General features: G+C 34.7%; 1 protein-coding gene across 3 annotated transcripts in view; it reads right to left on the minus strand.

The window, feature by feature from the left end:
- Nucleotides 1–14,586, minus strand: part of VIRMA (vir like m6A methyltransferase associated) — a 60,838-nt gene that overhangs the window by 38,987 nt on the left and 7,265 nt on the right. For 2 of the 3 annotated variants that reach the window (XM_034668313.1, XM_002929426.4), the window contains exons 2-7: nucleotides 11,936–12,051; nucleotides 7,743–7,829; nucleotides 6,610–6,658; nucleotides 4,963–5,131; nucleotides 2,106–2,228; nucleotides 1,276–1,548 (exon numbers count right to left, since the gene is read on the minus strand). In XM_034668313.1, the coding sequence (XP_034524204.1) occupies nucleotides 1,276–1,548; nucleotides 2,106–2,228; nucleotides 4,963–5,131; nucleotides 6,610–6,658; nucleotides 7,743–7,829; nucleotides 11,936–12,051 (817 nt within the window). The remainder of the gene's footprint in view (nucleotides 1–1,275; nucleotides 1,549–2,105; nucleotides 2,229–4,962; nucleotides 5,132–6,609; nucleotides 6,659–7,742; nucleotides 7,830–11,935; nucleotides 12,052–14,586) is intronic. The other variant, XM_034668312.1, reaches the window with a different exon arrangement.

Here is a 14,586-nt window from a genome sequence, read left to right on the forward strand (position 1 = left end):
TGGAAAAGTTGTTCACTGAAAATGCTCAGCTGGGCCAAAACAGAGCTTTCTTATCATTATACATGTGCAACTTTTTCCTCTATTTCAAAAAAAGATTAGAGAGAAAATCTGGTTTTACTTTTTAATACTGCTATTGCCTGGCTGTAGGAAAACTGGCATGAGTAGTAACAGTCTATGTAAGAAAAGGAAATGTTCTCCAGCACCAGCCATCTTTTGACATTCTTTTGCTCAAAACAAGTTAGCCTTAGCCATATACTCATCATATCTGAAAAGATAAGGGCTTACAGAGGCCTGACTCTGGGTTAAGCCAGATATCTTCTATTAAAGACCAAATAAACCAGCCTCTTTCTCTCATCTTTTCTACAAAAATGATTAAGAAAAAGCCTGTCTGAAATCTAACTACTATTTGCCAAATACAGAAAGTACAAAAAGTATTATTTGCTACTCTGGAAATGGGGGAAGCTAAAAAAGTATCACTCAATAACCTAACTATTTCTAGTCTGTATAGGGGCCCCTGTGATACCAAAATCTACTCTCATGTAAAATCATCCTTACCTTCACTATTTTAGGAAAAAACAAGGCAGTTTATCTGTCATTTTACATAAATGCTTTAACATTACATGCTATTTCTTGGACAAATAAAGAGTCAATTAGCTTGAATATCTCTCACTTTTCACTTTCAAAGAAAAATAAAGCCTAATCAGAGGAATGCATCATGCTATCACACAACCCTGTATAGTTGAATTTTTTTCCCCTGAATTTCTAAAAATATAGCATTTTGCTAGAGTATCTAGATGGCAGACATCTTTAGGAATTCCATCCAGCTTATAACACCACTCCTTACTCCAAAAACAGCTCACCAAATCTCTAATCATCAGGTATTTGCTACATGATCTTGCTTCTCTAGCCAAAACTGATGGTACCAAGGAGCAACTGATATTGTAGTAAGCCAAACAATCTTTCTCCTAGGAAAATGCAAATAAGACTGAGATACAGCCGGATAGTTTAGGCTGGTTGGTTAAAAAGAGGAGATTAAACCTGTAGGGTGAACAGAGAAACAACAGTTAGCTGACAGAGAGAAAACAAAGTAGAAACATAAAGTAAACAAAAAATGGGTTCCCAGTTCTAGTCAAGTCTTGAGGCCCAGCTACATTCTATCCTTTGAGTTTCTTGAAAGCCATTTATCTTTGTTCTAAATTCTCTTGCATTGCTCAAAGCTACATCAAGTTAGTTCCTAGTACTTGAAAACAAAAAGTCCTAATAAATATAACCCACCTTCACCTTCTTCATCCTCTTCACCTTCTTCCTCTTCATCTTCTTCTTCCTCCTCAGGGATACTGTCTACTGTATGGCGATCATCCTCATCTTCATCCTCTTCTTCCTCTACATCCACATCATCTTCATCATCTTCTCCTTCTTCTTGCTGCTCTTCTTCTACTTCTCCTTCATCAGAATACTGCCCTTCCTGGGGAACAGAATTCCGATCAGGAGAAATGGGTTCAAAGTAATCTTCTCTATGAGAAGCATCCTCTTCCTTATCACCAGACACTGAAAAATTGAGATTTAAGAGACAGATTATTTTAATGGTTTAAATACCATGAGGTAGCAGGACTGGATACTACAGCTACTTAATGACACTTTGGATGATTTAGCTCATAAATACCCTTTTTAAAAAAGCTGTAGAATTACCTGCTTTTAAAAATATTAAGAGTATGTACTGTGTAACTATATACAGTGAGAATTAATAAAGTACACTATTTTATGTTCTAACACCAGAAACTAATCCTTTTCTTTTCAGCTATAAAGTACACAGGTTATTATCTCTCCCAATACATAACACTTTTTTTTTTTAACTGGTACTCTTCTGTATATATCTCTACAGCACTTTATTTTCAAAGCAATGTTGGTACAGCTTCAAATGAATGAACTGATTTTTTTTTTTTTAAACAAGTTCACCTGCCAACAGAAAAGCACAAGAGAATACTGCACAGGAAAAGGGTGGGGGGCATTCATCAAGATTTGATTACCTATATCTAATTTTCTTCCTTTAATCAAAAAGCACTATAACACTAATCAAGGTGGGGGTGTGCTGATTTTATTCATACCTGGCAAAGGTATGGGATCATCTTCATCATCATCAGGTGGAGGTGGTCCTGGAGGAGTTCTTGGTCCCCTTGGCTGTGGTCTTGGAGGGCTTCCATTAAACTGATCTTCTTTCTCCCCATCAGCTAGTTTTAATAGAGACAAAAAAAGAACTTTCAAATTATTAAAATAAAGTGAAATGAATGCATGACAAAAATGCTGTTAATTGTTCGAGTTTTTCATCTTCGGAATTTATTGATAAACTTTTCCTTCCCAACATCTAACCAATTTTACTAATTAACTTATATTATAAAAGTTAGAATTTGTGATTTCCCACATATTAAAATATACTCCTGGGCATTATCCCAGAGAAATGAAGACTTACTTTCCTCAGGAAGATGTACACAAAAAGCTGTTCATAATAGCTTTATTTGCGAAAGTCAAAAACTGGAAACTACTTAAGTGTCCATCAGGGGTTGAACAGTTAAATAAACCATGATATATCCATACTAATGTAATACTACTCAGCAATAAAAAAGAATGAACTATTGATACACACAACAAAGTGGATGAACTTCAAAGAAATAATGAATGGAAAAAGCCAATCTCAAAAAGATACCTACTACCTGATTCCATTTATGTAATATTCATGAAATAATATAGAGTTGAAGAACAGATTAGTGATTGCTAAAGCTTAGGGATGGGTGGCACGCACGTAGCTATTAAAGAATAACACCAGAATAACTTGATGGTACAGTCAAGATACTTGATTGTGAAAGGCTATACATAACATAAAACTGCATACAGCTACACAGACACACACAGACACACACACACAAGTGCACGTACGATTGGCAAAATCTGAACAAGCTCTTAGAGAATTTTGTTTTCAAATTGTTCTACAGTTGTAAAAGATGTTATCAGTGGGGAAACCTGGGGAAAGAGTGCACAGGACTTCCTCATGCAGTTCTTTGCAACCTCCTATGGATCTCCAATTGTTTCAAAATAAAAAACTAAAAACATACATACATTCATATACAGAAAATGTATGAGCACAAGTGTCAATTTAAAACAAGTCAGTAAATTAAACAAAAATTTTGAGTAGCCACTATATATTTAGGCACTGTGATTAAGACCCTCTCCCTGCCACTGCCCCTGCTTGTACTCTCTCTCTGTCTGTCAAATAAGTAAAATCGAGGGGCGCCTGGGTGGCACAGCGGTTAAGTGTCTGCCTTCGGCTCAGGGCGTGATCCCGGCGTTATGGGATCGAGCCCCACATCAGGCTCCTCTGCTATGAGCCTGCTTCTTCCCTCTCCCACTCCCCCTGCTTGTGTTCCCTCTCTCGCTGGCTGTCTCTATGTCTGTCGAATAAATAAATAAAATCTTTTTAAAAAAATTAAAAAAATAAAATCGAAAGAAAGAAAGAGAAAAGAGGGGAGGGTGGGAGGGAAGGGAGGGAGGGAGGAAGGAAGAAAAAAGAGAAGAAAAGAAAAGAGAGAAAGAGAAAGGGAAAGAAAAGTGATGGGGCATCTGGATAGCTCAGTCGATTAAGCCTCTGACTCTTGGTTTTCGCTCAGGTCATGATCTCATGGGTCTTGAGAACAAGCCCCATGTTGTAAGGTTCCATGCTCAGCAGAGAGTTGCTCAGGATCTCCCTCTCTCTTTCTTCCTCTGCCCCCTCCCCATCTCACCCTCTGCCCCAAGCTTTCACTCTCTCTTTCTAAAATAAATGGGTACGTCTTTAAAAAAGAAAAGTGAAAGATTAACTTTACTGAGCAGGTAAGATTTAAGAAAAGAGATGAAACGGCCCAGTCAGTTGAGCATCCGGACTCTTGGTTTCAGCTCATTATATGTTAATCAATCGAATTTAAATTAAAAAAAAAAAAAAGATTCTTTCTCCCTCTCTGCCTCTCTCCCTTCTCTAAAATAAATAAGTAAATCTTTAAAACGGAAGAGAGATGAAAATACACTGTGTGACTATCAGAGACAGAGAGCTCACACCACAATACATCATGCTTAAGAGGAGGTCACTTTATTGGCTCATAAAATGTTCATTGTAAAGCAAAATACTTTTCCCTAGTTACCTCAATTATAATTTCAAAATGTATTCCTGAATCTCCTTATTTCAACAGCTTATGGTGAACAATACTGGAATAAGGAGAAGAGGTCCTGGGAAACAGAAGTCCAGCTACCTGCTTTATAGAAGGAAAGACACTGAAATTTAATAGAATTATTTTTCTCGCCTCCAGTTAATGAGCAAAAGGCTCTCAAAAATGGGGAAAAATCTGAGCGCCTGGGTGGCTCAGTTGGTTGAGTGACTGCCTTTGGCTCAGGTCATGATCCTGGAGTCGCGGGACTGAGTTCCACATCGGGGCTCCCTGCTCAGCAGGGAGTCTGCTTCTCCATCTGACCCCCGCCCATGCTCTCTCTCTCTCTCTCAAATAAATAAATAACTAAAATCCTTTAAAAAAATGGGGGGAAAAATTTGCATTTAGACATCTAACCAAATCTGAAATGCACTCCTGAAAAAAAAAAATACATGAGTATTCTAAGAATATATACCAAACTTACTGCCTATTCCTCAAATCCTTCGGAGATAATTTTGATATTAAACCATGAGTAACCACTGGATTACATTTACATATTTTAAATAAAAAACCTCAGGTCAATTCAAAAAGCATTCTAGGAAACTAGAGGAAGAAAATAAAATGTAACCACTCAGCATAAAAAGAAACTCCTATAGGAAAGAATTGGGAGACTGACAATGATATCTTCTCAAGTTTTAAGGAAGGTTCAAAGGGTGAAAGAGCTATTTGAATTACCTTTTCCTACTATAATAAACATAAGTGTCACTGACAAAAACAAATTTAAAATTCTCACCATGTTTTGGATTCCTTTTCAAACTTGGCTGTGGCTGGGGAGGAGGTGGAGGTGGTGGTGGTGGAGGTGGAGAGTCTCTGTCATGACTTATCACTCTATCCACTGATCCATATATTGCCAGTGTCAGACAATTATACCAGCCTCTTAGCACCAAACCATCAGTATTCACCTAATTTGTTGGGGGAAAATATCTTTCAAATTAATGTTTTAATATGCCAAAAGTAAGCTGATATCAAATTACTTTGTGGTTAAACTGAAGTCTTTAAAAGTATGTTGAAACTGCAAAGGTGGAAATTTACCCAAAGGCATAGCTTTCAAATGGCCCTCCAGAATTGCCTAAACCTGTCTCAAGACTACATCTCCCCCGTCTGATACCTGATGTCAACTCTGTTCAAATAAGCATAACCAGATTCCCAATCAAGAGAATAAAAATGAGAAAGAACAAAATTAAGTGGGAGTTACTGCCAATTAATAAATTAAACCCCAATAGTTACAGGTCATGGAGGTTCACAAAGGCCCAAACTGTGCCCTCTCTAAAGAATTATAAAGTCCATAAAATTGTACAGCATTCTTTTTACATGCCCAACTCATACGTGCAGGTATATTTCAAACACCCACACTGTATTTAAAAACTAAGGGTAACCAGAAGTATTAAAGTGTTTTTGCAAAGAAACTTTCTCCTAAAAAGATCAAAGACTTTATCAATGCCATCAATCCTCAATATTTCGTTTTTCAATACTTATCTACATTGCCGTATTTTCACAATAAGAGGTAGCCAAAGTGAATATCATCCACAAGTAAGAAAATCAGAGTGTCAGCAGAAGAATCTGAACTAGAAACCAAACCCCTAACTTCTGAGTTCTTTCCACTCTACCATGTTGAGTAAAGATGAAGTAATAAGTAGTAATGGGCCCCTTCTAAAGGCATAAGGAAGAAAGAAATTATTATTTTTCTTGCTAACTCTAGTAAACTCCAGTAAAGGGAAACTGGGGGCCAGAAGAAAGGCTCAAAGACTATCCCAGAGATCAACAGATTCTAAACAGAAGCCCCACTGGAAGACAAATTAAGAGATAAGGAAGATAATTTTTAGTCTAAACAGAATGTAGAGGATTAGATACCCACATCCCCACCAAAAAAACAAACAGGCTGAGTAGTCCCATATTAGATCACAGTTATTTTTATATTTCTGATTGCCTGTGATTTAGCTCTTCTAGATGCTTTCAGAATGGCATTTTGTATATCAAAAAAAAGGGCATACTTTTGATAAGAAAGGAAGAGATATAAAGTACATATCTGTTAAGAAACTTAAGGCACAGTAGTGTCTAATAACAATTTACCTTCCTGTCATCTTCTGAACTTGCTCACCTAAAGGAAAGAAGAGAAAGCACAAACGCTGGCCTCTTCCTGACTCACATTAGAATTAGAGGAAGAAAGAGCTTTATGGGAAGACAATGACATTACATTGCCTTTGCTCCATTTTAAAATAGCTTCTAGACACAAGAGGAATCAGACAAGAAATGATGTTAACCTGCAGCACTAGAACCAAATAGGCTGATATTCTGCATCACTGGTTTATTTAGAACAAAATTTTCAATGAAAGTGAAAACAAATTGTAGGAACAAGATGAAAAAAGATTTCTGCAATTACCTTTGAGTTGGGTCTAAAGATGATAGAAGTATTCTCATCATATTCCAGGCTGCCAAGAGAGTAGGAATAAATATATAGGCTCAAACACTGAACATCACAGTTCATGAAGAAGTCTTTCTAAACTTTTATGTTTTAATAAAACCAAATGCTAGATTATTGTTTTAATAAACCACAAAGTTTAGTTTTAATTTACTCTCCCCAAAAAGTTATCAAGTATAAAACAAACTCCCCAGAGATTCTGATTTAATTAGTTTGGGATAAGGACAGGTATCAGTATTTTTTTAAAAAGCATCCCAGGTTAAAAAAACAAAAACAAAAACAAAAAACCCAGGTAATTCCAATATACAGCCAAAGTAGAGAACCACTGCATTATAGCCTTCCAAAAATGTATAATGAGACCGAATAGAGAAAAGTACCTAAATTTATTAAGTAGGTACTGACATAAAAACATTCTATAATATTAAAAATCAGCTGCTTCAGACTATCTAGGTTCCCTTCATTTTCTCTTTAAAGTTAAATTATCAACATAAGTTAATAGTAATTGAGTGAAGGATCAAGTAAATAACAAGTAAAATCTAAAAAACTGTTACTTCCTAGACAAGTATAGAAATTTTTCCATTTTTAAATTTTTTTATTCTCTAAATGAATTCTAAATAAACTCATTTAATGGTCAATTATTTTGCAGATATCAAAACAACTAGTTTTAATAATACTGAGCATGTATTAAATAATCCAACATGGGTGTTTCTATTAACAAAATTCTCACTTTACAAAATATGACTACGGAATTTTATTATGTAGCAGTGTGATGTAAGACACAAATTATTAGCTCTCAATGTGTTTATACAGTTCTTTTAAAGAAATTAAAAAGCAATTTTTTTCAAATAAGAAGATTATCAAATTATTTGGTATGTATAAGAAATGTATACACCAACAAAAAGCAAACAAAAGATGGCTAATGTTTCATACATTTAAAATTTTATTTTACAAAGAAACTTAGCATCTTCCTAAGAGCTTGACATTTCTTTACTAATGCCAACTGGTCAAATAAATCCTTTTCTTCTATCTAAAGGATAAAAAGGTTTGCCTATTAACTCCTGAGTTTCTGGTAAAATTACCTAGTAGGTACATACCTTCCCAACCTATCGAAAACTGGGGCACTTGGTTTGCTTACATTGTTAAAGAATAAGTCTAATTGAAATGTGTGCGGAGAGGTCTCCCTGTGAATAAAACAAAGTTGAAATGTCAGTCTTGGCAATAATCAGTTCCTAAATTAAAACAAAACACAAAATAAGTACAAACTGAAGAGCAATTGCAGAATTCTATCTTAAGATTTAAATAAAAATATGCAGTTAATTATAGTATCTTCCATAATTTTATTCATATCCATTCTCAAGTAGGGAACTATTCACTTTGAGTATTACTGAAAGTGAAATTTTAATAATCAAGTATCTTTAGCCTGCTACTTGGACGATTCTAATAACACGTAAATATTTTTAAATTTTAATGTATTATAAGGGCAAATGCTAATTAATTGTGACATCTAATTTCATAATTCTTTATAGCATGATTCCCTTCCATTAGCAAAAAGAATCAGGAGTTAACTAACTTCAAGTTATATAATTACAATTTGATTTCAACTTAGCCCACATTAATACAAGATCATAATAATTTTAGCATCAGAGCTCTAAATTGTGATTTATAGCCTAAATTCCTATTTGTGTAGCAACAATTTACATAAATATTTTGATTCTTCTGTAGATTTATATAGTTAAGTATAAAGCCTACTTAATTTGTGTTAGAATGAAATCTTATTTGATATATATTTCACCCTTGGCTTAAATTCCTTAGACTCAACTAAAAACCTTGATTTTAAATACCACATACTTTATTGCTTATATACAAAAAATCCAAATGGTAAAAAGTGTAATGCCCAGAGTATATCAAACAGGTTCCTTCATGTACTGATAGAAGTAAAAACGGGTACAATTGTTCTGAAAGGCAATATGGCAATAAAATTCAGGAGAATGAGAAAATGTTCACACCATTTGACCCAGAAATACTTTTTTCTAGGAAGTGTTTCTATGGAAACATTGTTATACAAAGATTTTTTTCAAGAGGATGCTCTTCATACTCTTATTTGTAATTTGAAAAGTAAAAAACACCTAATGATCCCCACACAGGAAACTAGCCAAATAAACTACAGTACAGTAGTACCCCATTATCCACAGGGGATACGTTCCAAGGCCCAATGGATGCCTGAAACCATGGATAGTACTGAACCCTATTTATACTGTTTTTTCTCATACATATGTACCTACATAAATATATATATAAACCTACAATTTATAATTAGGCACAGTAAGAGATTAACAACTAATAATAAAATAGAACAATTATAATATACCATAATAAAAGTTATATGAATGTAGTCTCTCTAAAAATATCTTGTTGTACTGAACTCATTCTTCTTCTTGTGATATGAGATGATAAAATGTCTCTGTGATGAGATGAAGTGAGGTGAGTGACATAGGCATTGTGACTTAGCGTTAGTCTACTACTGACCTTCTGACGATCTGTCAGAAGGAGGATCGTCTGCTTCTGGACTGCGGTTGACCGCAGGTAACTGAAACCCGGAAAGTGAAACGGTGGATAAGGGGGGACTACTGTACATTCATTCACTAGATTATGCAAACATTAGAAATCATATTTTCAAATAATATTTAATGATGTGAAAGTAGTCCTGATGTAATGTTAAGTATAATAAAGAAATACACAAAATAGTGTACAGTTAGATCAGAGTAGCATACCTTTATGTTACCCAAATTCAACTATATATGTGCTCAACATCTCTAGTCTTTCCCTCCTATCCTTCTTCAAACTAGACCCTGGCCTTCAATACCTCAAGGAAAGGAAAAAGGGTTCAAATGCAAATTCTTTACTATTGAGGCCCCAAACACTCAGATGTCAGTCACTGAAAAGTGATTTAAAGAATCAGTGGTGGGACGCCTGGGTGGTTCAGTCGGTTAATTGTCTGCCTTCGGCTCAGGTCATGACTCCAGGGTCTTGGGATCAAGTCCTGCTTCTCCCTCTGCCTGCCTCTCCCCTTGCTTGTGCTCTCTCTCTGACAAATAAATAAATAAAATCTTTTTTTTTAATAAAAGTAAAATAATTTGCACTATACTTTCATCTTAAAACTTGCTGACTCTAAAACCTAACCCCACATAAGATACCACATTTACAAAAAATAACAAAATAAACAAACATATACATATACATTAAAAAACACAAAGCATCAAATGTAAGGATTTTCTCAGGATGGAGGAATTAAAAGGATTTTAATTTTACCTATACATTTCTGAGTTTTATAATGAGAAAAACACCACTGTAAAGTATGCTGCACAAATATCACTTGATCTCTAACATTATTTCCTGACATCTTACATTTGCATGACTATATCAATACTTCATTTTACTGTTCTATAACATATTAATCATGTATAAAGTTGTTGCTGATAATTTCGTATTTGGAATTATTAAAACATGAACTGCCATTCACCCCGAGCTAAGAAACAGAAGAGAGAAAGAGGATGGAATAAGTAACAATACTCCTACCAATTGAAACCAATGGCAGAGATCCATTTTGCCTGCTGAGCTAGCCAGTGTCAAAGATATCCCCCAAAGACCCATCGTTTCTGGTATTCACACCTTTGTGTGGTTCCCTCCCACACCATACCAGCAGAATATGTAATCCACAGAATATGGTAAAAATGACAGTATGCCAATTCTGATATTAAGTTATATGCAAGCTCTCTCACTCTTGGATCACTCGCTCTGGAGGAATCCATGTTGTGACATGAGCAGCCCCATACAGAAGATCTCCTGGCAAGGAACTAAAGTCTCCTGACAACAGCCATTTGAGTGAGCTTCTAAGCAAATTCTCAAGCCCCAGTCAAATCTTCTGAGAATTCAGCCCTGGCCTCTATCTTGACTATAACATCATGAGAGAACTTGAGCCAACTAAGCCACTTCTGGTTTCCTGACCCTCAGAAATAGTGTGAAATAATAAATGTTTACTGTTTTAGGCTGCTAATTTTGCTATAATTTGTTATGTAGCAATAGATAACTAACAGATTTCCTTGACCCAAAGCAGTACAATTAGAGAAAACTGTTAGATACACTATCATTCTCCCACCTTTTCCATTCTACACACACCTTCTTTAAAGGAAAAAATAGGAAGAAATTATAGGAAAACCTAAGTTTTAATTTCCTTAAACATGGAAAAAGAAATATGAGGTAAATTATGATTTCTCATTATAAACATTAAACACTCTTATTGTTTTGTGTTTTACTTTTGAATGACCTGAAAACCTCTGAAGATTTTATATCTGTTTTTACAAATAGCCAACTACATTTCATAATTATGAAAAAATGAGCCTTTAACTTTGAATCTGTACCATAACACTGACTACTAAGTAGCTGGTTTAACTCTTACAAGTAACAGAAATTAACCTATCACAGCATGTACATACTGAAAAATGGTATTGAGAGTATAAGCTAAAAACGCACATAAATAAATGTATTATATATATTCATGCATCCGCAACCAAAATTTGGCTTATACTTCCAATTCATGTAGTTAAAATAAGATGATAACGATTATTCTTGTTACAACAAAGATCAAATTCCTCTGTTTTAGGTCAGCTGTTGAAGTTATCAACAACACCACATCAGGGACCATGTCTTACATTTTGCTTATTACCACAAAGCCTAAGAAAGAGAAAACATCAAACAACTACTTGCTAATTACAACTAAAGAATAATGTGAAACTAAAATTTATAAAAAGACACAAGTATCAGGCTAAGAAGATCACCATTAAGTCATGAAAACTGATATTATAAAATAATATAAAAGATATATTTCTAAATATTCAGACTAATTCTTATTTATTTTCAAGGAAAAAAACAGGTTAAAAATACTTCATCTAAAAAAAAAAACAACAAACAAATCTTTATCTACCAGATTGTGCCACCCTAGAATATTTTAGAAAATAAAAACCTATTTCACCAATTAAAAAATAAATGAAGAAAAAAATTCCATCTGGTACTTAGATCAAAAAATTGCTTTTTATATTTATGATACATGGATTATACAGAAAGCCTATAGTCTGTTAAATGCGACATAACATAACCATAACTGAATAAAGTTTTAGGTGGTGGTTGTTGTTGTTTTTACCTCCAAAAGATTACCTTAAATTTTTATATTTAAGAGTATGCCTAGGACAATCTTTAGTCACAAACACTTCTAAAAAGAAAGATGACTTACCCGTATGCTCTATTATCTGGCAGGCTGCTATGGGCTCTCACTCCTGGGGGTATGACTCGGACTTCATTGATATAAACCACACATGGAAAACGAACTACATCTATATGAGAACTTTGCTTTAAAAAAAAGGGAAGGAGAAGGACATACTGTAAGCAAACCGTTCAAAATTTATTCATCTTCAATGTGTTTCTTTCAGGATGTCAAAAATATTCTTAAACTCCGTATCATTAAAACAGTGCTATTATATTATTTATAATACTGTAGAAATCATTGTTTTTAAAAAATAGCTGATGATAAAACGTACCTAGTTAAATCTCTCCATGTGTGTATTAACATTTTCTGCACCATATTTGCCTCTCTGCTGACGTTCTGCTTAAGCCAATACAGACCCACAATCCCTTACTGTGAAAGATGCCTTTCACAATCCTGACTTACTGGGTTTTTAGAAAGGTAATAGAATACAAATACTGCATATTTCTTAATACCCGCTAATCCTGGGGCAGTACCTTGTAATCAAAACATTAATATTTCTGCAACTTGATGTACTAAATAAAGATTATAACTACCATATCAGTTCAAATCAGATTGCATGGCCAAATGAATTCAGGGCAGATTTTTCTGCCATTTTTGAATTTCTGAATTACAAAGAAGAGACTGTGGATCTATGCTTAAATTAGCTTAATTTAAATATATACCAACTAATATCGAGAGATCAAAGGGAGTCATTTAGGTACTTAATAGTTGAGATAAACCCTTCTTGAAATTTGAAAAAGAAAAGAATCCACAAACTGTTTATCACAATAAAGAAATGTATAGCATTAATTATATTCAGCAAACACTTATTTCTATGTATTATTTGATACAGTATCAGACAAAGATAGCTTTTGTGATCAATAATTTAAAAAGGAATTTGTCACACTGTTTTTGGACTTACATCAACTTTTCCTAGCAGTTCAGCTGACTATGATTACTTAGTGATCAAAATTCATGAGAAGAATGGTTCGTGTTATTTGTATCTAGAAAGACTGAGTCCTGAGTCTCTCTTAAAGCTGCACAGAATATCATGCATATCAACAAACCAAAAGACTATTCAAGTTAGTTTTTCCTAAAATATGAAAGAGGATGACTTCCCAATCTTGCATTTTTAAAGTCGGAGATCATGATTAAATATATAGGCATACAAATCTTAAAATAATATAATGTTTACTATTCAAATTCATTTTAAAACTCTCAAAGATATAAAATAAACAGGATGAATGCAAAATGAAGCTGACTGCTGTCTTCCAATACTCACTTTCCTCTTCTGCTAACAAAGCCTGAGCTGGGCAAAAGTGAACTAAAGACTGGATTTCCCAGACTCCTGGAAGCCAGTGTGTACATGTGATCACTAACTTCCGATCGATGGAAAATAAAGAAATAAATAAATTCTGATTGATGGGATAGAAATGGAAATGATGCAGGCAATTCTGGATCATGTCCTTAAAAGGAAGGTTCAGACTTCAAAAACTCCTACCTCTAGTTCCAAAATTCTGCTGTCTTTCTAGAACACTGATGGTATGGGTGAGCTACCTTGGACAATACAGGCAATACTCTAAGGATGGCAGAGGAACACGAAAAGAAGGAAGCTGGGTCCCTGACATTGTGGAGCTGTCACATCAGCCTTAGAATACTTACAACTAGATTGAGAGAAAATCCTATTTTATCAAATCCACTGTTATTTTGACTTTTGTGACAGCAGCTGAACTTGTATCCTAATTATTACAAATGTACTGTAGATATTCCACAAATACTATAACAGATAAACATAAAAGAAATTAGCATTTTGTCTCAAACTTTGGTCTATGTTTCCTTCCTGTAAGGAACTTCTTTTATTTTTTTAAAGATTTTGGTTATTTGAGAGAGAGAAAGAGAGTGCGCACAAGCAAGAGGAGGAGGAGAGGGAGAGGGAGATCTTGAAACAGACTCCGTACTGAGCACAGAGTGACACAGGGCTCGATCTCACGACTCTGTGATCATGACCTGAGCTGAAACCAAGAGTTGGACACTTAACCAACTGAGCCACCCAGGAACTTCTCTACTTATAAATTGTACTATATAGAAGCTCCTTTGCTTACATGTTATAAGTTCTCATTAATATGTACAAACGAGGGATGCCTGGGTTTCTCAGTAGGTTAAGCAGTTGCTTTCGGCTCAGGTCATGATCCCAGGGTCCTGGGATCAAGTCTCACATTGGGCTCCTTGCTCAGTGGGGAGCCTGCTTCTCCCTCTGCCTGCTGCTCTCCCTGCTTGAGCACCCTCTCGCTCGTTTGCTCTGACAAATAAATAAAATCTTTAAAAATATATATGTACAAAGGAAACTTAGAACAAAGTTCATTAACTGTATCCTCCTCTACCTTACCCTATACTGATTAATTAATGGTATCAGTAGTTAGGGTGGAAAAAAAATGAACTTAAGGTTTTATGAACAGCCTTTCAAAATCTATTTTGTTTGTAAGTAGAAGAGTTTCTGCGTAAGTTGCTACCCCCTTTATTCAATATTTATTTCTAAACATTTATTAAACGTCTATTATGTTCCAAGGAATGCCAGGTCCCAAAGACACCAAGACAAAGACATAAATTTCAGCCATTAGTGAAGAGACTATCAATTGTGG

The sequence above is a fragment of the Ailuropoda melanoleuca genome, chromosome 9, assembly GCF_002007445.2.
Source record: "Ailuropoda melanoleuca isolate Jingjing chromosome 9, ASM200744v2, whole genome shotgun sequence".
In the NCBI taxonomy this organism is placed as follows: Eukaryota; Metazoa; Chordata; class Mammalia; order Carnivora; family Ursidae; genus Ailuropoda; species Ailuropoda melanoleuca.